We start from the raw sequence: 27186 nt of genomic DNA on the forward strand, positions 1-27186 counted from the left end.
CAGCAGTGAGGTCTGAAAGCATTTTTCTCTTTTCTTTTTTTTTTTTTTTTTTTTTACTGCCTTGACGAAGAAATTTGCTACGTTTCTTTAACAGTTTTTCCTCCCACAATCATCCCTCACCGTACCCTGTAACTGTTCCTTCTCCTTCCTTTTTCCAAACTTGATATTCTGTATTTTTACCAAGAGGGAGGGGTGGAGGGGGGGGGGGGGGGGGGGGCCCCACCCACCAAAAGGGGACAAAAAAAGGGTTTACAGTCAATGTGACAGGAAACCAAGTCTTCTATGACATCAGATTTACCAGGAAATGTGTAAAGATAAGATAATTAGTTGGTTTCACAAGGAAAATTTTGCTCTGCTGGGTTGCTTTAACTCTTTAAAGGGATACTTACAAAAGGTAGAAATAATGGCAAATGAAGAGATCAAAGACCACAGAGAGAGAAATTAAATACATTTTGGCCTACTTGTTAATCCTTTTTTTGTTTTTTTGTTTTTTAAGACCTCTACCAGTAATGCCTCAAGAACAGTTTCAAAGGTTAGTGAAGGATAAACAGTGATGGATAGCTAAAAAAGTCCTGTGAACATAATGAGGAAGGCATCACAACTCCTCTACGTGGTCGTGTGGTTCGAGGTGGTGGTGGTGGAGGAGGAAGGAGGGTGGGGAGGTGGTGGTGGTGGTGGTGGTGGTGCATTCACAAGCCTTGTTTGGCCAGAGAGGCGGACACCTGGTCGGCCAGTGTGGAGAGTTGCGGAGATTCGGCCATGTTGATGCTGCCGGAGGAGGACACGGTGCTGAGCTGGTGGGGGGAGTCTTCCAAGGAGACGATCTCAGCGCCGTGGTCGGTGCGGGCCTTGGCTGACTCGCGGAAGGTCAGTTTGTGGCTCTCAATCTGCGGTCAGATCAGATCAGAGGTTGAGGTGGAAACATGCTGGATGAGTCGGTGATAAAAGCAGGGAAATGTTACAGTTACATGTAGTAAGAGGACAACAATACGTCTGTGAGCCTGCTGAAGGATTTTAACCGAGGCTGCTGCAAAAAAATTAACCTGCTTGGGGGACTTGGTGTGTAGAGGCCCAAAATCACTGGGTTAATTTTACCCAGTTTGGGTTAATATTGCACCAATACAATATTGGGTTAACTTTAGCAATCTGTTATTTTGACCAAGTTTGTCACAGTTTTCTTCTACAAATTGATGTGCATATGACATTCAAAAGATACACAAGTTATACAATCAAACAATCAATAACAAACTGTAACATGCAAGTTTCTTAAATAAGCAACAGTTAAATAAAAAAATAACATCAAACTGGGCTGAAACAACCCCTTGTCTTGAGTGGCGTTCTTGGTAACATTAACTCAGTGTTGTATCGGTTATATTCACCCAAATTGGGTAAAATTTTAACCCACAGTTTTTTATTGCGTATTAACTCAAGTTTCCTTCTAAATATTGTGGCAAGATGTTCTGAGGCCTCAGTTCAACTAACCAAAAATCACTTGACCGACGCGAACGAGGCCTCGTTACATCACACTTGTATCTTTAAAAACAGAGCTGTGATCGGTTTTAATAGTAAAGACTTTACTGAACAAAATAACAATAATGAAAGCAGTAAGATCACCGATATTCTGACTGTTTCATCCATACAAATGTAACATCAGTAGTTGCTCAGCAGATATTTTGACTGCATCAAACGCTTGTGAACTATCTTCAGTACTGTTGCTTCATATTGATTCAGCGCTGAAGAAAGTTTTGTTTCCCCGTCACTACTAACTGATCCCAGATTTGCTCCGTGGTACCCGTTTCATAAAACGACTGCTTGCATCGCCCCGTTTTTTCTTGGTCTTAGATCATAGTAAGTAAAATATTTGGGGATTTTGGACTGTTAATGGGACAAAGCAACACACTGAATGGTGCCACTTTTTGCTCTAGCATATTGTTATGGTTATTTTTCAAGTTTATTTGATGTTTTATAGACAATTAATAATGAAAATAAGCGTTAGTGGCAGCCCTAAGACGCATGCAAGTGTATATATATGCATGTATACACATTCGTATATATGTATTGTCTTTGTATAAATTCTCTAGAATCATGTTGTCTGTAAGTTGTACTGACGATCGTCCTTTGACCTAAACGTTCACATTTTGTCTCATTTTCTCACTGTGTCATTTTTTGCACATGAAATAAATTGATTCTTTTGCAGCTTAAGAGCCTCTTCTGCTTTTCTATCAGTGTGCAGGCGATCTGTTTCTGACACACCTGACACCATCTTTTTGAAAAGCCTGATTTTAAAAGTGCAAACCCTGTTATTATTATTAAGTACTTTGATTTCACACATTTATTTAAATATCTATAAGAACAAAGAGGAACAGAACTGAAATAATGAAGGCTCTAAAACTAGTTTTTCACATGGGAACACTTAAATATAGGACATCAAGATCAGGTATTAAAGCCACCCAAAGGTCCTTCTCATGTCAGCTGATGTTGTACTTTTTTTCCAAACAAATGTTTGATTAAATTACCTCAAACCAGTTGATACACAGTAGTCCTGGACCTTTCAGGACTCCTGGAGTTCTAGTCAACTGGTTGAAAAGTAAATATTTGTCCCAGAGCTCCCTAACAGGTTATTCCAGCCCCCGATTAAAACCTTTCATGTCAACAAACATAAGTTGTGTTTACATTCAGTGTTTCCCACCAAGGCAAACTGTGTGTCTCCTTCATTTCCTTCCTCAAGAAACATTAGATTTTTTTAATCAAACTGAATTTTTTAAAATCCTGCACTTTTTACATCTATGATTCCTTGTCAGCAAACTTCTTCTTCACCACCTTTGCTACATTTCTTTGCACGTTACCGCCACCAACTGTCAATCAGTGGAACAGCATGACTCACTTATAAAAACATTACTCTATAGCGTTACTAACGATCAAAAACTCCAAAAAGCGCCTTTAAAGCCTAACTTAAACCTGCAATGTGGAACTTTCGTCTCCCCCCTCTGGCAGTGAGCGTAATTACAAAAACACTGTTGACGCGTGTGACGTTGTGACGTTTGTTAACCAGCTGGTTTCACCCAGCCAGCAGCTCCTCACAGCTACAAAAACGTTGGAGCAAATTTCCAAATAAGGGTTGGATAAACTGACCACATATTGGGAATCTAAATGATTACTTTCATTGCTGGTTGATGTAAAATGCATCAATACTGGTGGCGGGAATGTCATACCAGACACCAGATTTAAAAACTCTGTATAAAGAGATTTATTGTGTGAACTCGTTTGGCGAAGGGCTTGAATATAACGAACGTTCATTTATATGTAAAAGTCCTGGACTCCAGCTTTAACACCAGGCTGAAATAGAATATTTCACCTATGACCACACCCAACTGGAGTACATCCAGTTAAACCAGTATCAGTCAGCAAACACAGGATTTTCGAAGGGGTGTTAAGTTAATCTTTAAAGATTGGAACATGTACCAATTCATATCTCAACCTCAGTGTGTGTTTCATATATTGATTTGACAGTTTGGGATGAAACTGTGAAAATAACATAGTAGTAGAAAATATTGATTTATTATAAATGTTTATTAGAAAGTGTATATTTACCTCCTTGAGGCTGTGAGTTAAAATGTTTTTCTCTTTGCATTTTTTGATATAAACTCACCTTTTTGTGAGCTTTCACCATAGATACACACAGAAACATACCAACAATTATAATCTCCTCTAGCTACCAGTTTAAAGCAGCACACAGCTTGTCAGTACTTACAGGAGTCCTCAATCTTTATGAGAGGATTCGTCAAGATTGGTGTGACGGGTGCTGAGGGGACAGTCTGAGGTGATTGAGGGGGGGTGAGAGCTGGGGAGGGGATTGAGGGGCTGCCTGAGGTGCTGCCCTCTCCTTCCTTCCCCTTCTGCCTCTATACAGGAGCCCCAGCAAGGGAATGACAAGGCATGCAACAAAAATACATGTGATGGAATCAACAGAAATCAAAATGCAACACAATATATATACGTATGAAAACCAAATGAAATCTGGTGAATGGCAAGAAAAAGCAACAATCAATAATTTATGATGGAGAAAAAAAAATGAAAATCAGCTGGATGGTGATGATGGAAGCGGCTGAAAGTCGCACAAAGAGACGGAGGAAAGTGATAACTCAGGAAAAGAAAGGATGAATGAAAGGGAGTGTGTGGGAAGCCACAATCACCTAGCGGGCACACTATACACTGTAACCCCTTGTAACACCAGTGTTGATCACTTCTGTGTTTTAACTTTTAAATCTAAGATCAGATGCAGCATTATTGATTTGGAAAAGTCTACCTGCCCTTTTAACATCAAGTGGATAAACACCAAAATGCATCTAAAGACAAAATTTAGTTCTTGAAAAGCTTTTAGTTCCTTAAGGGATATGAAATATTGTCAACAAAGCTCATGTTCAGAGCCAAACTAACAATAAATGATCTACTTACAAGTATTGTGTGTGTAACCAAAGCCTGATATATCTTATTCCTCTGTGCCTCCTTTGTTCTACAAAAACTATTTAAAACATGTCAGTGAGCTGCACTGCTGCACTGGGTGACATGTTCCTTCATCATGAAGATTACAGTCACGGTAGTTTGTTTAGAAACGGCTCCAAAGACTAATAACAACGATCACATTTTCTGTCTCTAGAGAGTAGTTCTGTGTAAGGCAGACGCCACTGAGCACGTGCAGGAACGCGGTTCTGTTTAAAATGTTTCACCAGCTTCTTGTGCTACAAATCACGACCTCTTGACTTTGCACTGAAGTTCTGAAGTTTTGAAATTTACAACGTCAAACACAAACTCCAGAACTACTCTCTGGAGACTGAAAACGTGATCGCTGTTATTAGTCTTTGGATCCATTTTTAAATAAACTAACATGACTAAAGATCTAAGGTAATCCTCAGGGTGAAGAACTACGTGTCACCCAGTGCAGCAGTGTGGCTCATTAACGTGTTTTTATATCAAGATAATCCCACAATCACCAACATGCTGCTGTAAAAACTCATTAGAGCACAAAATGTGTATTAATCCACTGCGTAAAATAGTCCCCAACAAATGCACAATTTCCTCCTGCCTGAATAACGTCTACTAAAAACTACAGCTAGGAAATAACTTAAATATGACACTATATATTTGTGAGCTGTTGTAAATCTCTGTTAAGATTTACAATTTCATAAAGAATCAATGGTTTTTTGGGCTGAGAGCAACAGATGAAGGGAAGTCAGAAAGTATTGAGAGATGGACTGACACATTGTTAGTTTTAGTATTTTCATGGATTTGTTGACAATAAAGAAATAAAACCAGCTGTATCCTTTAATCTTTTTGGTGCTGACCATGTTTCATCCACTAATAGTGAACCCTGATCATGTGACATACATACTGTATCTGTAAAGGATCTGCTACTAATGCTGCTTTCAAGTTAGTTCAGAGTGAAAACTGTTTGTCAAGCCGTCCAGAGATGCAGATGAAGCTCTGGCTATTCAACAGAGAGAACTGTTGCTGAACTGATGTTTTTACCCTTTTCTGTCCACCTCCAGGAACGTGGCCGATGTTGTCCAGAGAGCCGACCTTAGATTGGACTTTGAACTCCAGCTTCTCGTTTTTGATCTCAATATTTCCACCACCTAGTAAAAATATAAATATACAAATATAAAAATACACACACATAAAAAGACATTCTATAAAAGTATGTTTACGCACACAAGGACTTAGACTCCGGTTTAGTGGCTTTAAATGTATTTACACAGAATAAAAATACAATAATCTTCAAAAGTTACACAAAGAACGACTATTAACAGGTGAAACTGTTTATATGGACTGTGAACAAATAGTGCAAAGAAGTGAAAAGTGCTGAAATAAATATTAAATGGTAAAAAATTTAACTTATATACATATAATAAATGGTCATATACAGTATATACAGCCTGTTAAAATACACAGTAATGAAATATGGATAATTTTTTGTGCTTTTTGTTTTAATTCACAAAAAGAGACAAACAACACATCTGGTTGAAAGTTCCCAAAAAGCTAGTAAGTGGTTCTTTGAGTCAAGACTATTTTGTTACATATATTGTTCCCCAAAGTCAAGAGTGAACTCCGATGCTCAAAAACAATGTAGTTCACAATTAAATTATATCAAATTATTGTCCTCGACAAGTATATTTGTTTTTGTATGGCAGCGTGTTGCTGCCACCATGACAAAAAAAGTTTCTTAATGTATAACAAGAAAGTTTTCTTATTTTAATGAGAAAATGTATTTCCTTATTATAAAATTAATTATAATGATAAATATTTCTTATAATACAGTAGTAGGTGCCTTAATTGTGACAAAAAGACCAAAGCAAAGCAGACAACCTCAGGATTTTTAATAAGAGATATATTATTGATGTGGACTGGACTGGACATGGACTGTCAAGGAAGTGATCTGTCTAAGTGCTGTATATTTGTAACCACGGTAACACGCATGAGCATCAGCAAGTAAATTACATGGATTTTCCCCCAAACAATCAGAGAGTGAAAAACTATTTTTTAAGTCAGTCTTAAAACAATCAGTCAGGAGCTCAAATGAACATTGAAACATGTTTTTCTTGCTGTAATCATTCCTCTTGTTCATACTGACCATTAGAAGATCCTTCATAATGCACTTACAATGGAAGTGATGGGGATGAAATCCACAGTCCTCCTTCTGTGCAAAAATGTATTTCAAAGTTTATCTGAAGCTAATATGAAGCTTTTGTTTTACCTGGTTTATGATGAATGTTGACTTTGGAGCCACACTTAGATTGCACGTTGCTCAGATCGACCTTTTTGTGCACAATTTGGACCTGTGCAGAGAGAAGAAGAAGAAGAAGAAGAAGAAGACAGTTCGGAGTTACACGCGTCATCATAAACTCACCTTCGAGTCTCCGAGCTGTATTTCTCAGACATGCATCACAACACAAGCCTTTAAAAAAAAAATGACCTCATCTCAGGCTTTCCTGTCATGGCCGTTTGTTTCGTAACACAAAGCGCCCAGTCTCTGTCGGCTGAGATCATCACAGTGTTCACCACAACAGGCACAGTTTGGTGGAGAGGACAGAGACTCTTTGTTCCGGTTCTAGAAGCTCTTTCTCCTTACATTTTATGGCGTAATTAGTTCGCTTTTCCATAAAAAAAAATGGCATGATTCATAAGTGACTAATGATTTTATTTAAATATACTTTCTGTTTGTAAAAAATATACAACTTGAGGCTCGGATCAGTTTTGGGCACTCAGAGAATAAAAACACACACAGGAATCATGCATGTCGTTTCAGGGGCCAGTTTGGGTGATAAACATTTTTTCTGAACACTAATCACATCAAGCACAGATTCAACAGAGTTATCAAGCTTACATTAGACCATGAGCATTACATAACGCTGTTAGCTGTGACAGTAGATGCATTGTGAGCACTAAACCATGACTGTACGCTAATGAAAACACTCATTTATGATCGTTAAAATCACACAATAGAAGAAAACTACTGGTAGTTACGTAAATCTACAGTTTAGTGCTACAATAGTTAATATGAAATGCTCATGGCTGTTTATAAGTTGAATGATAAAACTGTTAATAGGAGGTGTTAACAGGTCAGAGTTGAGTGTTGGGAGTATCGAGGTCAGAAGGGCTGAACACAGACAGGAGGTTTCGTGCAGTCTGACATCTGCTTCTTGGTGAAGATGCATTCAGTAGAAGCAAGAAGGAGGGTTTTTGGCAACAGCTGCATACCTGCAGCCTGCCACGGGCCAATCCCTTATCTACTCACATTGCCACCACCGGGGACATGTTTTATATTATCTTTGGAGCCACACCGGGACTGCACATTGCTTAAGTCCAACTTCTTATCAAGAATTTGTACCTGGAAAGTCAATATGTGGGGAAAAAAGACTGTTATCCTGGAGGAAGCAACAGCAGCAGAGCTGCAAATGAGGACCATTGCTGGAGAGGAAAATAGATCTTGGAAGGAGGCTCAAGGGAACAAGGCTGATTAAGGAGGAAAGGAAGGACCTCTTCATGTTTTTTTTTAACAAGGTTTGATGTGATGATCGTAACTGCAGATGTACTCAAGACTCTCATGATGAGTAGATTCCTCGGTTACTCACATCATCACCTCTGAGTACATGTTTTATTTTGTCTTAGACACATAAATTCACCTTCAGATCAAATATTTTGACCTGGAAAAACAAAACACCACTTTCCATTTACTGGAGGGTAGGTTTAGATGATCATAACTGCAGAGATACTCAAAACTGGTGTTGAGTTCATCCCTTAAGTTACTCACATTGCCGCCACCGGGTACATGTTTGATATTGTCTTTGGAGCCACACTTAGACTGGACATTTTTATAGTCCAACTTCTGTTCAAGTATTTTAACCTGAAAAAGTACAGAGGTGAAGGGAAGATAATAAGAAAATAAGAAGAAGAAGAAGAAAAAATAAAACTGAAGAGATGTTTGTACCACTAATAATGTTGCTGCACTGAATATATAAATGATACCATGCGTTTCTTCTACTTGTGGCAGATGCATCACGGACGTGGGCTCAGAAGAAATAAAACAGGTTTCATTTTAAAGACAAATTATTTCAAAAGTGAAACTTAAAAGTCCGGCTTTCTCACCTTGCCTCCACCAGGCGTGTGCTTTAAGTTGTCTTTCGAACCGCAACGAGATTGGACGTTAGTCAGGTCCAGCTTCTTATCGAGGATTTGCACCTGGAGAGTGCAAAAACAAAGAGATTTTTTTTTTTTTTTTTTAGAAATTAAAATGGAAATAGCTGCAGGAGAGGATCAGCCCAAAAGGAGGGAATAAGATGTTACAGGGATGAAGACTACACATATCTCCATTTATTTCATTAAAGCTGGCATCCGTAACTTTTTGCACGTTGTTGTTCTGTCCGAGAGAAAATGAACAGAAATTATGTTTTAACTGTATTAAAGATGACAAAGTCGAGGCAGGAGATTGTGTGGAAGCCACTACAAAACTTGGATAATGATTTATGACACTACTGGACTTATTATCAGCATAAATATGCTGCCATATATATGGCTATATCAATGATATTTTAACAAATAAATCATTACAGATGCCATCTTTAATATATTAAATCACTGGGTTTTTGTCTGATAATTGAGCTTTTAGTGCAAGAACTAAATAGTTCATTAGATATTTAAATTTATTAGTGACTGAAAAGATTCTCAAATGTAATAATCTGTTTAAACCGGACATTAAAGTCCATCTTCTTAACCTTGAACAAACAAGAGAGCACTTTCTGTTTTGTTTTTACCAAAAGTTGGTTTTGATGATCATAACTGCAGAGATACTCAAGAGTCTTGGTGTTGAGTTCATCCCTCAGTTACTCACATTGCCGCCACCGGGTACATGTTTCATATTGCCTTTGGAGCCACACTTAGACTGCGCATTACTATAGTCCAGCTTCTGATCAAAGATTTGTACCTGAAAAAATGAAAATGTTAGCTTTTAGATATTTGAAGTGTAGATGAAGGTTTGATACAAGAGCTGTGAAGCCTGTGAGAAATAGATCGTACTGGTTCAGAGTTGTGTTGCAGTGCTTTTGTGTGTCTGCATGCAGTTTGAGGAAAGAAACACTTTTCCTCCTGAATATGTTCTTATTCCCTCAGTCTAATATTGACCAGGAAGAACAACGAGGCTAAATACAGGAAGGGAATCATTACAATCAGAGAGGAATATTACAACATTTGCCTTGTTGTAATGAATTTTTGGATTATATTTCAGAGTTTTCATGTTCTTTTCTGTTTATTTGATCTGCTGTTTAAATGTCAGTGAGATAAAGAGATTCCCGTCCTCAGCAGTGAACAGAATTTTTAAATTAAATTATACATTTCAGTCCATAAACGCCCAACGCGTGACTGTAGCCTACTGCAAGACTTGAGGTGCTTAAAGGCCCCATGAAATGAAAAATACATTTTCCCCGTTTTAATCCTGTGACCTTGTTCATTTATCTCTTGTTATATGCTAAATATGTATATATTTAAAAAAAAAATTAGTATCAGACTATTTTAACATCTTTCCTCTTCCTGTACAGTGGTTTAAAATGTTTGATGACTGATCTTGCACTCAGGAGCAATTACAAAAGTTCATCCAATCATATGTGAGTTTGGGCCACACCGATCATATAAAACCGCATTTCACCATTTGTGGGTCGTAGTAGTTCACAGAGCGATATGGAGTGGGATTTCACAGGGAAATACGTCACAGTACAGAAGCTAAAGATGCTCGTTTCATGGGGTCTTTCATGCTAATATGGACGGTACACACTTCAACCACAAAACAAGTGCACACAAACACTGACATACTTCCGCAGAGGCATGGAAGCACATTGTATTTTTAAGATCACAAGACAGATTGAGAGTTTTAGGACCACAAACATTTCTCTGGAAACAAGAAATATTCTGGTTGATTGAAATCTCACTGAGCAGAACCAAATCACAACATTATTTGTTTTTGTTTTTTTGACTGACCAGAGTCAGACTGAAGCCAAGCGAAAAAGAAAAGAGGTGAGAGAAGTGGGAAATAATATTTAGAGATTAGTTAGTTGACTTAAAGGATAAGGCCGGTGATTTTCTATATTTTTCTTATATTGTCAACAAATCTCATGTGCAGAGTCAAACCAACAGTGAAATGAAGGATCTTGACCTAAAGATTATGTAGAAGATCATAGAAACGGCTCCAAAGACTAATAACAGCGATCACATTTTCAGTCTCCAGAGAGTAGTTCTTTGTTCTGTGTTTGATCTTGAAAATTTCTCAAAGAACTTCAGTACAAAGTCAGGAGGTTGTGATATGTAGCACAACAAGCTAGCAGAGCTTTAAACAGAACAGTGTTCCTGCACATGGTGTCTGCCGTACAAGGAACTACTCTCTGGAGAGTGGAAATGTGATCGCTGTTTTTACTCTTTGGAGCCTTTTCTAACAAACTACCATTCCCAAACTCTTCATGATGAATCAACATGTTACCCTGTGCAGCGGTGTGACTCGTTGATAGTTTTTGGACAACAAAAAAGGCTACGTTAACAGCCACTAGCATCACACGCAATCTCCAACTTGTCAGCGGTTGAGTTGTATTGTGGGTAATGTAGGCACCAGGTTTTGAAAGGGAAGAAGAATGTGTGAAATAAAAAGATATCTGTAGTTCTGCTGCATCAATTTTCATCCTTTTTTAAAAACTAGCCATCATGAGTCTGACAATATTATAGGATTGCAAATGCTAATATCTAAAGCTAATATCACAAGCCTTTAATAGGGAAACATAAAAACAACTGTGTGGTGCAGGACTGCACATGAAATGAGAGACTGCCTGTCTGGAATGACAAGTATGTCTATAGGGGACATACATCCAGCTTCTGCTCTGACAAAAACAACAGAGCACCTCTTGATCTGCCAGTTGAGATTTAAATCAAACAATAAGATTATTTCTGCCTCCAGAGCAGCTCTGCCTGAAATACGTTTGCATAAATGAATCTCAAACTCCCATCTGCAAACTGCAGTCGTGGTTTGGACTGTGTGCTGTATGAGGTGCTCTCAGTGTAAAAGCTGTGGTCAGAGTCTCGTTACCTTTCCGCCACCAGGCTGGTGTTTGATGTTGTCTGTGGAGCCGATCTTGGACCTGACGTTCTTCAGGTCCGGCATGGCCGCCGGAGCAGCCAGAGGAGCCGGCGGGCGGCCCTTAAGGGAGCCTGGGGATTTGGGTGTGGAACGCACCACAGCGATCTTCTTCACTTTGTTGGCCTCAGCCGCCGCCTTGGCAGAAAGTGCTTGGCTAGAGGGAGATTTGGGGGTACCAGGGCTGCTCTGTCCACTCTTTTCATCTTAAGCAATCAGAGAGGCAACGGATCAGAGGTTTTAAACATATCAAAGGTAATGGATGAAAGGAAAATAATAAAGAAATAATAATTAATAATAAAAAATAAAAGCGAACTAGGAGCTCTGCTGGCTAAAAGCTGACCAAGTCTGATCCAGAGTAAACAGGATCAGACTGTGGTTTGGTGGCCATGCGACGCTGAAATTGATCTCTACAGATTTGTGCTTCTTTTTTTTTTCTATTTTTTACCTTTTTCATGTTTTGGAGTGGGAGGTTTCTTGGCACTAGCTGTATCAAAAATATGACACATCATAAATAAATCTTAAATCTTACTCCTTATAAACTCACATAAATGAAAACAAGTAGAAATTAAATGAAGTTTAAACAGTCGTGTTGTAACAACAGGTTCATACCTGGTTGAGCTCCGGGTCTGGCAGAAGTTTTGGCTCCTGGGGTTTGAGACTTTGCACCAGCAAGACTCTGCAAAGCAACAATGTTCTTTTTACTGTTCCACAGAAAGCTGCAGGTGCTTTTATTCTACTCTACTTGCACTTCAAGACATGTTTGGATACACTAATCACACCAATCATTATGACGACATCTAATCTGGCAGAACAAACGTCAAACAGTTATCAGTGATGAATGGATGAAGCTTTGATTAGTGTTTTTGTTAAAGTAGGCGACAAAAAGAAAGAAATCAGTGCAGGTTTGAGTGCATTCAAATTGTCTGAAAAACCTCCTTAGCTGTTATGTTTCCGTGATCTCTCAAACAAATCAGGGAGAGTCCAGGAAACTGAGCATCCATCCATCCCTTCTGAAACCCTGACTGGTCAGTCCTGTACTTACTCCGGGCTGCCTGGGCCCTGTGCTGCTGGCTTTAATGGGGATCGAGCTGGGACCGTTTCGGGAGGAAGCGTGTGTTTTGGTGCCCTTGGTGACTACTGATGGTCTTTTAAGGGAAGAGGTTGGTTTGGTGGCAGTTTGTGTCTTTTTTTCATGAGGAAGAAAAAATGAACGAAAAAACAAAAGTTCTAATGACAATGAACATAAAAACAGAGGAGCGATTAAACAAATAAAAGATGATGTGAAGGAAACATTTCATGAACATAATGTTAAAGGATCATTCCGGGTCTGATTGTCCTTGTTTTGGCTGCTTTTCTATTTCAGATAGAAATAAGATTGAGATAAGATTGTACACATCAAAATAACTGCTGAGATCTGAGAACATGTGAAGTCTGACAGCAGGAAACACGAAACAAATCCTCCAAAATAAATGTCAGAATATCCTCCAAAATTACTAATATGTGCATTTTTATATTAACAATGATCACAAAATCACTTCTTTTATGTAGAAATAGGTCGCTCATAGTGACAAATTCTCAGAGAATTATCACCCCTCAGCTCTACAGAGCAGTTTATTATCTTTTAGCTCATTGTTTTGGTTCACTCTCAGCAGTCTCATGGCATCATTTTGGGCCGCAGTAGGCAGCTGTTTACAGAGAAAAAGCTATAAAACACCACTGTACACTACCTGTTCAGCACCAAACAGCAAACAGACACAGTTAGCTGTAGACTTGCTGGTGAACATAGTGGAGCATTTAGCAGCTAAAGAGCCAGATATTTCCCTCAGGAGTTGGTAGAAAGCAAAATCAGAACTAAAAGAGAGTGAATATTGGATTTAAATTCACCGGGGGGACAGAAACACGACTCCAAATGAATGATAATGTTGTTCCGTAACTGCTGGATGTGGACATTTGCGAACAAGTTCAACATATCATAGTTCACATCAGTTTGTCTGATGAAACTAGGGATGGGCGGATCAATACTGTTAGATCGATACTTCGATACTCACAAGCTACTCATTTGGTATCAATTCCTTTAAAAAAATTTTGAAAATAAAATTATATAAATATAAAATGTGGGTGACTGCATCACCTCCAAATGTTTTCAGTACTTTTGTATAATGTTGGTGCCAATAAACAGCCCTGACGGTGGAAACTTATGTGAGAACATCAAACTTGTGACAGAATGGCAGAACGGCCACTTTCCACCTGTAGATAAAAATACAGCAAGATGAACTATTTGTGACAAAAAAAGTGCCACTCAGCAACAACACGATCAAGTAAGTAATTTAAGAAATGATCAGTATTGTTAAAATTGTAACAAAAAGTTTCAGTATCATATCAAATTAAAAAAGTTTGGTATTGCCCATCCTGAAAAGAAACCAACGTTGATTGTTGGTAGGAAACAGAAAGCAAACAGCAGTTTCTTTGACTCAACCATCCACCCTAAACTCCTCCAGAAGGATTTTGCACCACTAATAAAAACCTCTATTTCTGTCTTTGCTCTTGACAAACAAGAGTCATAGTTCAGACAGCTGATAGAGATCTTTGTCGGGTGAATGTAAAACTATTTTAGGCATTTGAACAAACCATTAATGCCTGTCATTTTGAGGACAAGCTCCAAATATGAGCAGTCAGTCGATCAGGTTGCAATAATTAGCTAACAGTTAACAGTTTATCAAGATTATATCAAGCGCTTCATTTGGAGGTTCAATGGACCATCCATCATTTCACTGGAAAACTATGTTGATCCACTCATGTACGGCTAATCTGTCCGATAGTCTGACTGTTTGTATTTCTTGCTCCAATGTCGCCACATTTCCAGACATCAGAAATAAACTTGGTGAGTGTGACGTTCTTTGTAATTTATAGAAATGATGGACAAAACTACGACAATAAGACCCAAGTCGCCTTAAACTAGAATGATCCTTTAACAGTCTAAAAGAAAAGATAAACACATCTTCTATGTTCTTGGTCACATACCTTATCTGCAGAGCCGTTATCCATCTTTGCTGGAGCTACAGAGAGGAGAGAGAAGCAGACTTAAGATGTTTGATCCAGTTTTTTTTTTTTTTATTTCCTTCTTATCCTCCCAAGTGAAACAAAGTAAGACTTTTGCTTCCAAGTGTGTGCCTATTTACATTCACAAAGAAATGAAATGAAATCGGTGATTTAGGGGGATGCAGCATGCGTCGTGACACATAATGTACATATAGTGCTTGTGGTAAACCAGAAAAGTGGCTTTTCAGGGCTGCATAACCAGCAGAGTGAGCCAGATGGATGAAAAAACACAAAAAAAAGCTAAAGTGGGGAGGGAGGACAACAAGCTTCTCCTCAGGTCAAAGATAACGTCCATGGAAAAAATTCGGAGGGAGAGTGCTGCATAACATACAGTAGAAGCTGCTTTGTAAATCAAAGAAGTGGAAGGAGTTAACTGAGGAGGACTGGTTCTGAAGTGGTGAACATGACAGCAAACAGACCTTTGAAAATAGCGACCGGCACCAAAGACTTTCTGGCTGGAGAGCTTTGGCGGGTTGTTTTCTGGAGCTCAGCGGTACTGGTGGTCTGAGCCACACTGCTCCTCATCTCTGAGTCATTAGAAATGTCAGGCTTTGAATAGCTGCCCCTATGTAACGATGAGTCACTGCTGCCGTTTTCAGTGGCCGTGTCAGATGGCATTTTGGTTAAAAGGCTATCCGTCTCAGAAACATTGCTACCACTATGTGCTGGATGAGGATCTTCTGAATGAGAAGCAGAGCTCAAATCTGGCATGTTTTGGGTACGAGGGGACTGTTCTTGAGTTTCTGGGGAGATATTTTTGGTTGCAGAGTCACTGCAGGACTTAAAAGCCGCTCCATCAGCAGTCAGTTCATCTGGTGTTTGCTCAGAGACGACCTCCTCTCCCTTGTTAACCCACGAGCGTCTGTCTTCGATGGATGTCAGGTCTTCCAAGGCCGTACTCCGGACCAAAGACACCTCGGACAGATTGCTCATTTCAGTCAGGCACCCAGAGGCATCGAGGCTGATGGCCCTCTGAGGATCCACAGCTCCGCTCCACTGTGGGCTCCCCCTGTTGGTTGGCACATCCCGTCTAATCTCTGATCCACAGCTGAGGTCTTCAGAGGCCCATAAAGAGTCACTTAGCCTCTTCCCACACTCCCCAACCGCCTCATTTCCGGGGTCCGGGGAGCAGGAAACTCCCATGAAGCCAACGCCAGCCCCATCGGCTCCGTCTACAGCAGGCTTTGATCCGTCGCCCGCAAACTCACTGCAGACTCCAGTATCAGGCTTTGCTAATTTGTTTGGAAAGCAGATTAATGATGACATTCATAGCAGTTGTTTTCCATCTCCCCATTGAAAAGGAAAAATGAAAGAAGAAGTGAACAAAACTGGGCACTTGATGTCCATGAGGAAAATAAAAGACTCTTGTATTTCAGAAAAACACCAAACAACTGAGAGAGCTATAAAAAGGTGATAATGCAAGACCCACGAACTGAGAAGTGATATGAAAAACAACCTGAAGTCACATTAAAACAAAATGAGATGAAAATGGACAATAATGCATCACACTGGGGTGACAGACAGCACATGATGCATTCCAGTGAACATAATGAACGACAGACCGCTGAATTATGCATTTTCATTGTAAAAAAGTAATTGAAATGTGATATTAAATCTTCCTGTTCTGATTTTCACACTGTAAAAAATGCATTCCCAATAATATTTTAAAAAAAAACATAATCTTTGAACTTAGTTTTTCATGATAAAGCAAAATATTTGAAAACGTGTGTGTATACAGTGTGGAGTCTGGAGTGTGCCACTAGATTAAATATGTACTTTAACAGTGTTTAATGATAATCAATTAACAAAAGTCACATTTGTGTACATTTAAATTTGTTAATTAATACTTCTATTTACTTATTCTGTATTTAATTTATGAATCAATAATTGAACTTTAAAATTCTTATTGCAAACGTGTTAGCTAAGATTTGCCTATTTTACACATCCAACAGACGTGTTAACGTTAGCATTCACTAAGAGTCATGTATGTGTTTCCAAGAGCTTTTGCAACTTTCAGTTTATTGTTTTTGGTTTTACAATCTGTAACTTTACTGTTTTGGTTCACTAACAGCGCTCTCATAGCTTCGTTTTCAGAGAAAAGCTGTGAAAAGCCACTGTACACTACCTGCTCAGCAGCAAACAGCAAACAGACACAGTTAGCTGTAGACTAGCTGGTGAAAATAGTGGAGCACTTAGCAGCTAAACAGGCAGATATTTCCCTCAGGAGTTGGTAGAGAGCAAAAACAGAGCTAAACGAGAGTGAATATTGGATTTAAATTCACCAGGAGGTCACAAGCAGGACTCCAAATGAATGATAATGTTGCTCTGTAACTGCTGGATGTGGAAATAAGCAACTGTTTGCTAACAAGTTCAACATATCAACTTAAAATGTGATGATACATCAGTGTTGTGTTCAGAACTTGTTTCTGCTGAAAACAAGTGGACAAAATAAAGCAGTTGATGCAGGTTTAAGTTGATACAGCAAATTAGCAAAGTTAGGAAGTAGTTGGCTATTTATTTACACATCCAGCAGTTACAGAGCAACAATAATTACTGATTGGTAAATATAAAGATTTTTCTCTTTTAGTTTATTACTACATCCTTTAAATGCAAATTTAATTAATTACTTTATAATTACTTTGGACAAATCTATTAACTAATTATATTTAAAGGTGCAGTGTGTAGAATTTAGTGCCAGCGGAACAGACTTGGCAGAAACAGATTATTAAGAATGTTTTAATTAGTGTATAATCACCTGAAAATAAAAATTGTTGTATTTTTGCTACCTTAGAATGAGCCCTTTATATCTACATATGGAGTGGATCCTCTTCCACAGAGCCCACCATGTTGCACCGCCACGTTTCTACAGTAGCCCAGAACAGACAAACCAAACACTGGTTCTAGAGAGGGCCTTTCGCATTTTTTGCCAGTTTTGCAGCCACAGTAGGTTCTCCTACATGCTTGGAAGTGGAGGGGGAGGGGGAGGGGTACTGAGGTGGCTGCAATCTGCAATCTCACCACTAGATGCCACTAAATCTTTCACACTGGTCCTTTAAACTCTGTAAAAGTCTATAATTATTCAGGGGGCACACTGCAGACTCTCCAATATAAATAAACATATTATAAAAATCAGATTACAGAGAACAGCTCTTTCCCCCTCTGGGCTACTTTCTAACCACTTACACTTAAAAGTCTATTGATGTCTAACTCCTGCAGTATAATAATAATTACAGTCTAAGTGCAATCAATAAAACATATAACAGCCTACCTGTTGAAGCTGCTCCTCCTGCTGCAGTTTGAACATGATGAGACACATGGAAAAGACATGACAGCAAGTCAGTAATGAGTTTCTGTCATTCGTGACTGATTAATACACTCACGCACCGCAAAGAAATCAATGCAAAGCCCACACGCAGCATGTCTGCAGTCAGCGCAGAGAGAAAGCCCACAGCAAAAATAGATTATTCAAAAAAAAACCATAGGGATGAATATGCAAGCGCACAAAGTGATCAGGTTGCCACAGTTTTTATTTAAGTCTGACATGTTGCAGCGGTACCACACTTAAACTGGCGCTGAGTGTGGTACTTCAGCTGTTTTTAACATTATTCTGGCATTCCCCGCGACTGGGAGCACTGCATCTGTTTAACAGATCACAGGAGTCTTAAATCTGCCTGCGGTTTGGACATTGCTTTCATTCTGAAATAGCCAGGATGTAACCATCTTTTTGTTTAAAAAAAAAAAAAAAAAAAAAAACGGGAGATGTTTGCCTCTCAAGTCTGTTTATGATCATGTTGCAGTTCTGAAAGGAGCAGAGAGTAAACTGTCAGAGCGAGCATGAAAAAAAAAAAGAATGAAGCCAAAGAGGAAAACAAACCAAAATCACACTGAATCCAAAAGCATGGCGCTGAAATAAAAGCAAGAGAGTCATTAAGCAGTAAATACATGAAGGCAGCAGGCTACTTTGGTCTGAAAACTTCAAGCAAAATTTCAACATTTTGGGAAATGCACTTACTTGCTTTCTTGCCAAGAGCTAGATGTTCAACATGAAGCTACATCCAGCAGCAGTTAGCTTAGCTTAGCATAAAGACTGGAAACAAGGAGAAACAGCTAGCATGGCTCTAGCTGCCTACTAGCAACTCTAAAGCTCAACAATCATGTTTGTTTGTTTGAAAACAGTTCACACAAGTGTAAAAATATGATGATATGGGATTTTTGGCACAACTTGATCTACTTCCAAGGTGCATGGAGCAGGAAAGAAGTCTGAAGAGGTCAAAGCTTCCTTCATCAGGGTCAGCTACACGCCAAAATGCGTCAGTCTCGTAATAAAGTTGTTCTTATACAACAAAGTGTTGGTGGAGTTTTGATCACTTCAGTTTGTGTACAACCTAAATATGGATTGGATAGGGATGTGGATTGTATTTCATTTGTATTTCATCACCAGCATGTTAAACGCCTCCACCAACGCAGCCCCTTGCATCGCTTAAACACAGGGCTGTTTTCAGTCTGAATGAAGCTTTAATTAGTGAGCTTTAGAGATGTGAGAAGGTGGATTTTTTAACCTTTGGACAGAGCCAGCCTAGCTGTTTCCCCTTGTTTGTAGTCTTTATGCAAAGCTGTTGCAGTTACACATTCACCATACAAACATGAGAGAGAGAGTATCGATCTTCTCATCTACCTCTCGGCAAGAAAGCAAACAAGCGCATTTCCCAAAATGTCAAACTATTCCTTTAAAACATGCTGGCAAAACAAACGAATGCACAAGCGGCTGCAAAGCGGCGGGAGCTCGGAGACAGGAGGCGTACCGAGTTGCCCCTCATCTTCACATGAGGCGCTCTCTATTTCTGAATGCTCAGACGCAGCTTTCTCTGCAGACACTTCAGCTGTTGGACAAATAGATGTCAGTAAGTCAGAAAATAGGATTTGTTAAAACCCCTTTAAACCCTTATTTAACAGACTTTCCTCAAGTTTATTCATCTTTAATCTGCGCTGGAATGACAGCTCCCGACCTCGTGTTTGCAGCGACGGGTCACTTGTGGTATTTCTCATGTTCATGTACTCAGGAGCTGTTTAACAGATCAAGGAGCCTTTTTCAACCCTCCCACTATGCTTTGGACAAGCTGTCACTCTCTATACTTGTGATCAAAGCATGCTTGACCCAGACTTGAGTGGAGCTACTGTGGCTAATTCTTTTACAAGCACAGAGAGGCATTATTTTCCATGTTAGTCAGCGATCTGTGGCTCATGAAGAGGTCATTCTACATGTTCCCGGGTAATCGGCTCTTATTACACTTTGTTTGTGGTGACGACACAGTTACATGTGCCTCGCTGTGACAAGTGGGCTATAAATATCAGGCAAATGAGCAGGTTTACAGCGTATATTAGCATACAGGCAGGAAAAAACCCATATTTAAAACAAGAAGTGTTAGAGTTGGACGGCTGAAAATAATGAAAACCGTGAGGAAGAAGAAAATCAACAAACCAAGAGGAACATTTCTCCGATTATATCTCTGAAACAAAGGAAAATTATTTGTAAAAGGAGAGAACTTTGAACACAAATTGAGGGTTAAATGAGGGTTAAGTTGTATTAACAGTGGTCTTTGGTATTCTAGCGTCGTGAGGGGAGGCATGCAGGAAGGCGTACCGGGTTGCACCTCGTCATCACAGTGGCTGATCTCTGGTTCAGAGAGTTCAGACACAGATTTGTCCCCGTTTTCACCGAGCGCCGCTTCGTTCTCTGTGAATTAAAGGTTGAGTTGGAGGTCATGACAGAAGACATCAGGAAGCACAGCACAGGGATCGGAAAACGGTTAAAATCATGACAACAGTCGGTGTTATTCAGCCGCTAAATCCAGAGTCATGAGAAACGTTTGCTTAACTCTGTTTCAGGAAATAAGAAAACACATTATTATCAGTTAGGATTTGACTCCAGACAAGAACAAACAGTTAGGACAAAATCAAATAAGGCACCATTGCTGAGCAAATACTTAATGTGACAATATTTGGTGAATCATATTACAGCAGTTACAGGCTTTAACTGTTCATTTCAATCAGAACAGTCAAATAAACAGAAAAAAATGTTCAAGAATCACATATAAAATACTTCATTTTGACATATTGGGCTTAAATCAGCTGTTGCAGTCAGTCGTTTCCTTTCACACCATCACAGGTGTTTTCAGTTAAAGCTGATTGGACATCCGCTCAGGTTGAAGTTGGGCGCAGCTGATCGCTGACAGTTAAGCTCGATTTACGGTTGCTCAGGACCGGTTATTACGACGTGTTGAACGACCGTGTCGGAAATCAAATAGCCTGTGCTAACCGGCTTCAATTGAAGGTGGAGTGAAAAGTCAACCGTCACAGAAAGAGAGGAGGGGGACGGGGGGGGGGGGGGGGGGATGCGATATCGTTGAAATACAGGGATATATTTTCAGACAGTCTCTCCTGGAAGCCGTTCGCATGAAAAGTGACAGAAATAGTTCTTTGATGAATGAAAAAGGAGAGCTAGAGAGAATCCTCTCTCACTTCCGCACAGCCAGCCAATCAGGGTGTGAAGCGGGTGCGAATGTCGGCTTGTCGGTTTTGTAAAGTTACAGAAACGGCTTCGCACAGCCTCCCCTGTTATCCTCCGTGGGAAAGGTGCAGGTGGAGGAGGTTTAACAGGCTGAAGGAGAATACAGACACCTTTAAAAGGTGCCAGGCTACACTACAGGGGGAAGAGAGAAAATCAACTTTACGCAGCTTTTTTTTGTTGATTGTTGCACTACTTTCTTGTGGTTGATGTTATTTCTTCTGCACTTGTCTACTTCCAGTTGTTTCTCACTATAATAAAAACTCTCTCATTGTACTTGCACTTGTTCAGCTACTTGAGAATTCGTACCATGGCTGTTTTGAGTCACTGACCTCTGATGCTTCATTGTCTTGCCTCAAATCTGGAAAACTTTACCAGCAGAAAGTGACTCTTAAACCGATGTGACTATGTACACGTTAGGATAAAGTTGCTCTTGACCAATTTGGGGGTTGGGTTTTTTAGTTTTTTTGTTGGGTATATGTACTCTTGTTGTAAATGTGTGTAAGGTATGTCTTGTCCTATAATTAGAAAAGAATAAACACCTCATTGAGCACTTTTAAAAGCCAAGTAGAAACCTACTTATACAAACTGGCCTTCAGTATGTTTATTGCACCTTTAATGTCTCCTTATGTTTAATGTTTTTCTTATGTGTAAAGCATCTTGACTTATAACCACTGTATGAAAAGTTCTATACAAATAAATAAACTTAAACTGGTATTAAAGCATCTTCCAAATTATACAATATAAATGTTTTCATCAAAGAAACAGAAACAGGAGAGTTTTATATTGATCCCAGCTGTAGCAGAGCTCCAGTCATGTAACATCATCTATGGGATATTAAATGGGACTTTTTACTTGTGGAACCAGGGCTGCTTGATATTGACAGCTTCCCAACAGGAAATCACACTCTGTATAAACCCCACACAGTCCCGAGGAGACGTCCAATCAGATGGAGTGAATGAAAACACCTGTGTGGGTGCGCAGGAGCTTTAAAAAGGGCTGAAACGAAGGTAAAGTTCAAGTTAAATCTACGACTCTTACAGAAAATGACGACCCCTCATCAGCACTTAGATGATAAAATCAAAAGTTAAATTAATTCCTAATCAGTTTAAACCATTTAAACCACTTTAAACCATCCATATAAAACACAATGACTGCTCTACACTGTCTCTAAACTAACCACACAACTAACTTTAACACTACAAATACTTCTTCTACTGCTCTACGTCTCCTACTCAAACAGGTCGTTGAGATACTCACTATGTGTTCCCCCGTTGATAAATGTGCTGTTTACCTCTGCAGATGGACCTGACTCTGAGTGCTGCTTCCTGCTCGTGCATGAGGCGATGGGATATGGAAACGGGAAGAACGAAAGCACTAGTGAGGGCTGTAAACTGGGGAAGGCTAGGCTACGTACTAGTTGGCCATAATGGTTGATTGGGATCAGGAGGAGAAAAACACAGTCTGAAAGTGACTATCGGCTACAAGCTGAGCGATCCGGGGCTGTAATTATTTATTTTTACAAACACAGCAGCTCCTCCGTTGCCATTTATATGCTTTTTTTCACATTAATAACAGTCTGCCTCTCTTTAAGAAGTTGACGTTGTGTGTGTGTGTCGTTAAAAGCCTGATTGTTTAGCTGAATCGGCAGCGAGCGTGGAGACAGGGCTCGTTCTGAGGGGTCTGACCCAGATGCCGGGATTACAACGCAGCTGCAGTCTCTGCCTCTCAGGGCCGGTCGAGCATGTCTTGTATCCATTATGTAAAGAGGGATTAAAACAAAGCACAGTTGAAACTCCCGGGTTGAAACACACGGCCTCTGCCCCGACTCTAAACACACAACAGCGACTTTTAGGAAACACATGTACATAGAAATGCTCCTCTAACATGAAGCCTTTACATTTACACTCATTCAGGTTGATCTTTGACCTCCTAACTTCATCTATAAGTCAGCTGGGTCAGACGATTAAAAAGTGAAGAATATATAATAATATTAAAGTTGAGATGAAATGATAAATGCCTGTTTAACCCTTTAAGATCATATTGTGCACCTATTTAAAAATATATACCAAACCCCCCCCCCCCCAAAAATCCAATCATGTTTCTTCTTGTAAAATAAAATATGACGTGTGCTTATGTAGGCTTGACATCCACCCATCAATCAATCCTCAGCTTTCAGCAGCTCCAAGCTGAGATTCATTATGACACTTTTCAATGTTCAAATCAACTTCCTCCCAACGCTACGTCCCGCCCGTCTGTCCTGACGTGTCTGACGTGTCACAACACAGAAGTTAGATGCTCTCGAAATGCTGTTTCATCTGGATTTTAAGCTTGTTGATAATAAATGATGATCAATACTGTATCAAACAGGAAAGATTGCATTTCTGCAGATTCATACCTCTAAGATTTGATCTTATCATGTTATAATTCTACAAATTTCTGCTGTATAGATGAATGATTACCAGAGAGTTGTAATTAACAGTAATGCAGGAGCTGTTCATTGTTTTTTTGCTGTTGTATTATTAATACTACTTAATAACTCTTGATGTTTGTCCATTTAGACTCAATAGTATTTTTTTTTACTTTTGCTAGTTATTTATTTAGCTGAATTATTTGCTTGTTTAACTACTTTACTAGTATTTTGTTGTATTTTGTATATCAGGTACCGATGTGAGTGTATATATATATATGCAGGCAGGTATTGGACCAGCAGCACCTGGGAGGATCCATGTTTCTCTTTTACCAGAGCGAGAGATGCAGCAGGAGCCAAGATCTCTGGTTACACTGACACATAAAGCTCCAGAAAACCCGAGAACATTGTTTAGACAGTGGACTCCTTTTGCCTGCGTACATCACATCTCCCATAGTGCATCAGTGACGCTTTGATTCTAAGTTTGTTCCAGTTTTATATTTTGATTGATGACAAATGGCCACAACAACTAACGAAAGCACAGATATGAAGACTTTGGTGTCTGGTTATGTATATTTATGGCTTTGAGCATCAGTTTGATTCTGCAGACATTTAACATATTGTGATTTACTGTATGTCTACTGAAAAATGTCTTTAATAATATTGTTAGAACGGCTTCAAATATATCATCCAGCCTTATTATCAAATATAAACAATAAAAATAAATGCAATTTGTAATCTAATCCAGTTTATGTTGCAGAGTATAATAATATTTTACTTATTTTCATGGGTGCTTAATAAACATTCAAGTAATTGATCTATTAACCTTTGTTTATCTCAACACAGGCAGGCATTTTTATTGCCGAGTTTGATTAAGAGAATCTTAATAAGTTAATAAACCTGTTGTATCCATGGAAACTGTACACTGGTCCAACACTGCATGTTTAACTAAACTATCACTTATGAGATTTTAATATTGTGCAGCAAACATGAACATGAACAGCTTGCTGACTGAGAAATAGTGGTTTTATCCAAGTGTCTGGTTAATTTCTGGACCATCAGGACATCAGAGCTGACCACACGTCTCTATGATGTAACGATAAGAAGATAATATAAATAATGTCAGAAGAAATGATGTCATTTTATTCTATATCTGCCGTGTTCACTGTTCACAGCGTCTCTTTGTTGGTCGTGTCTTTCTCTCTCATGTCTGACCTTTCATTTTGGCATCTCCGGGGCTTCTGTGTCCCATCTGGACTCCGTTCTCCTGGTGGTGCTGCTCGTTGATGGTCATGTTGGCTAAGGAGGAGCTCATGGTGTCTCCAGAGCTGTAGCTGTTGGAGGCGTTGTTCGTGTAGTCCATTGCCGGTCGCAGGTCAGGCTACAACAGAGCACAAACCCCAAAAGAAAGTTCAATAAACGAAGTTCAGGACAGGACGTCCAGGATGGGTCACATGATGGCTTTCAAACACACTGCATGACAAACTAAAAGGATTAAATATATAATGATGCCGTACTTCATGGACACTTTTGTCTTCCGGCGTGCAAAGTCCAGTCTGTCACCACAAAATGTAAACAGACACTCTGTCTGTGAAAACTGGTTATTTATACATCCTGACGTGGGGTCGGAGCTTCATGTTACAGCCTCACAGACAAAAATAGTCCCTCATGCTCATGTGCACGCTGTCCCCGCTGTGATAAGTTGCACTTCCTAAACAACCACTGGACCACTTCTGAACTGATTCAGTCACTCTCGCTTAACAGAACCAGAATTCCAGGTTCATGTGGCGCCGTATTTCACAGCGAGAACTGCACATAAAATAAATAATAAAGGCGCTAATAGTGAGTTCTGTTCCACAGGAAATAACCCTTCACAGCCCTGACACGCTCCCTCAACCAGCGAGATGTGAATTGTGTCAAATCTCATAAAAAGAGGATTACATATCAGATTAAACCCAAGCCTCTGGTTACATCAGCAGTTTTCAGTTCGAATCATGTTTTTTTTTTTTTTTCACTGCCTTCTCACACAATCACTCTCTCTATCAGACACATATTAAAAAAAAAAAACACACATAAACTGAGCCAGAGCAGAGAGCTTATGGCATTATCAGTCTCTGCATCCAAACTGCTCTTACCGTGTTTGTATCGTGATGCAGATTTGCCAGAATTGGATCTTTATTTTTACCCTCATGCCCAGTTTGGCACATAATCTCTCAGAGCTTCTGCTTAAAGCCTGCAGAGATAGTTTAGACCTACAGAATACAAAGCACTTCAAATATGAAACGTTCATTAAATGCAAGTCTCATAAATGTGCGTCCTATTTAGGCTTTTCCATACACAGCAATCCAGTGATGCAACTGTTTCTTTACAGGCGGCAATGCCTAAACTGTTGCCGTGGTTACTCCACCCTATAAAAACCTCCTCTAAAAGGCTCACCAGGCTCAGCTATGTGACCTTCCCTTCTGTGTAGCTTCATATCTTCTGACCTTGATGGTTAAACAACATTCCACACTCGGCAAAAAAAAACAACAAAAAAACCAGCATGAATGGGACAAAGCAGCAAAAAAAAAAACTCATTAAAAAAAACCACAAAGAGGATTCGAAATGCTCCTCACAGACACACAAAGCTCGAGTCTGATGCTATTCTGTATTTTTATTGTTGTCAACAAATCCCATGAAAAGACAAAACCAACAATAAATTGATCCAACTAACAAATATTCTCTGTATCCAAAGCCTGATATTTGTCTTCCTCTGTGTCATAAAAGCTCAATTTTTGTTCAAAAACTATTAAAAAACACATCAAAGTTGCAGGTGGTGACATGTTCCTTTATTACCATGAACACACAAACCGTAGTTTAGTTTGAATCAATCATTAAAACACCAAACGTGGATTCATCCACCGCTGAAAATAGTCCCTAACAAATGCACTATTCCCTCCTCTTTTAGTAACATTTGCTACAAACTACAGTGCCCAACTATTTCAGGAAATTACTGAAGCTTTTTTAAAAATGAAACTTGATATTTGTGCCTTTCGTAGCCTCATTATCAGACTAAATTACCATTTAATTTCACTGTCTTCATGTTAGCACGTTTGCTAATCGATTAGTTGCAAGAGACATAATCTAAACTAGCATTTTAATTCGATACAGAAGTAGAGGTTGTTAGTAGCAGTTAACGTTTGTCCGGTGAGCTGCAGCAATATGCTGATTTTAGAGTTGTTATTTCTGTAAGCTGACTCACAACAACCTGTACGGCTGCATCGATCTCATCCACGATTGTCGTAATTTTCCTGCCAATTTTTCTGGCTCTGCCACAGGAACATGACGTCCCCATGTCTTAATCCTGCCCACAAAGCTCTGATTGGCTCAGTCGGTTTTCCAAACGGTGGAAAACAGCCGCCAGCGCTGGAAAAATCAGAGATGTGGGCGACGGTTCAGAGGTCT

The 27186-nt window shown here is 39.4% G+C and overlaps 1 protein-coding gene across 7 annotated transcripts; it reads right to left on the bottom strand.

Moving 5' to 3' along the window:
- Nucleotides 1-21: 21 nt before the first annotated feature.
- On the bottom strand, nt 22-27186 carry mapta (microtubule-associated protein tau a). 7 transcript variants are annotated; one of them, XM_044338144.1, is made up of 18 exons: nt 26984-27186; nt 24958-25123; nt 20409-20501; nt 19774-19830; nt 19570-19647; nt 18036-18056; nt 14690-14724; nt 12711-12851; nt 12278-12344; nt 12114-12152; nt 11618-11871; nt 9386-9478; nt 8644-8736; nt 8309-8401; nt 7793-7885; nt 6752-6833; nt 5527-5633; nt 22-887 (listed from the first exon to the last, which is right to left on the bottom strand). In XM_044338144.1, the coding sequence occupies exons 1-18, from the start codon at nt 27074-27076 to the stop codon at nt 690-692; spliced, it is 1803 nt and encodes a 600-aa protein (XP_044194079.1). In that variant the 5' UTR covers nt 27077-27186; the 3' UTR covers nt 22-689. The 7 variants fall into 7 exon arrangements, with proteins under 7 accessions (XP_044194079.1, XP_044194075.1, XP_044194076.1 ...); XM_044338139.1 differs by lacking the exons at nt 18036-18056; nt 19570-19647; nt 19774-19830; ... (1 more) ...; nt 24958-25123; nt 26984-27186 and adding exons at nt 3752-3902; nt 15187-16645 and having other exon boundaries at nt 773-887; XM_044338138.1 differs by lacking the exons at nt 18036-18056; nt 19570-19647; nt 19774-19830; ... (1 more) ...; nt 24958-25123; nt 26984-27186 and adding exons at nt 3752-3902; nt 15187-16907 and having other exon boundaries at nt 833-926.

The sequence above is a fragment of the Thunnus albacares genome, chromosome 20 (assembly GCF_914725855.1).
Source record: "Thunnus albacares chromosome 20, fThuAlb1.1, whole genome shotgun sequence".
NCBI lineage: Eukaryota > Metazoa > Chordata > Actinopteri > Scombriformes > Scombridae > Thunnus > Thunnus albacares.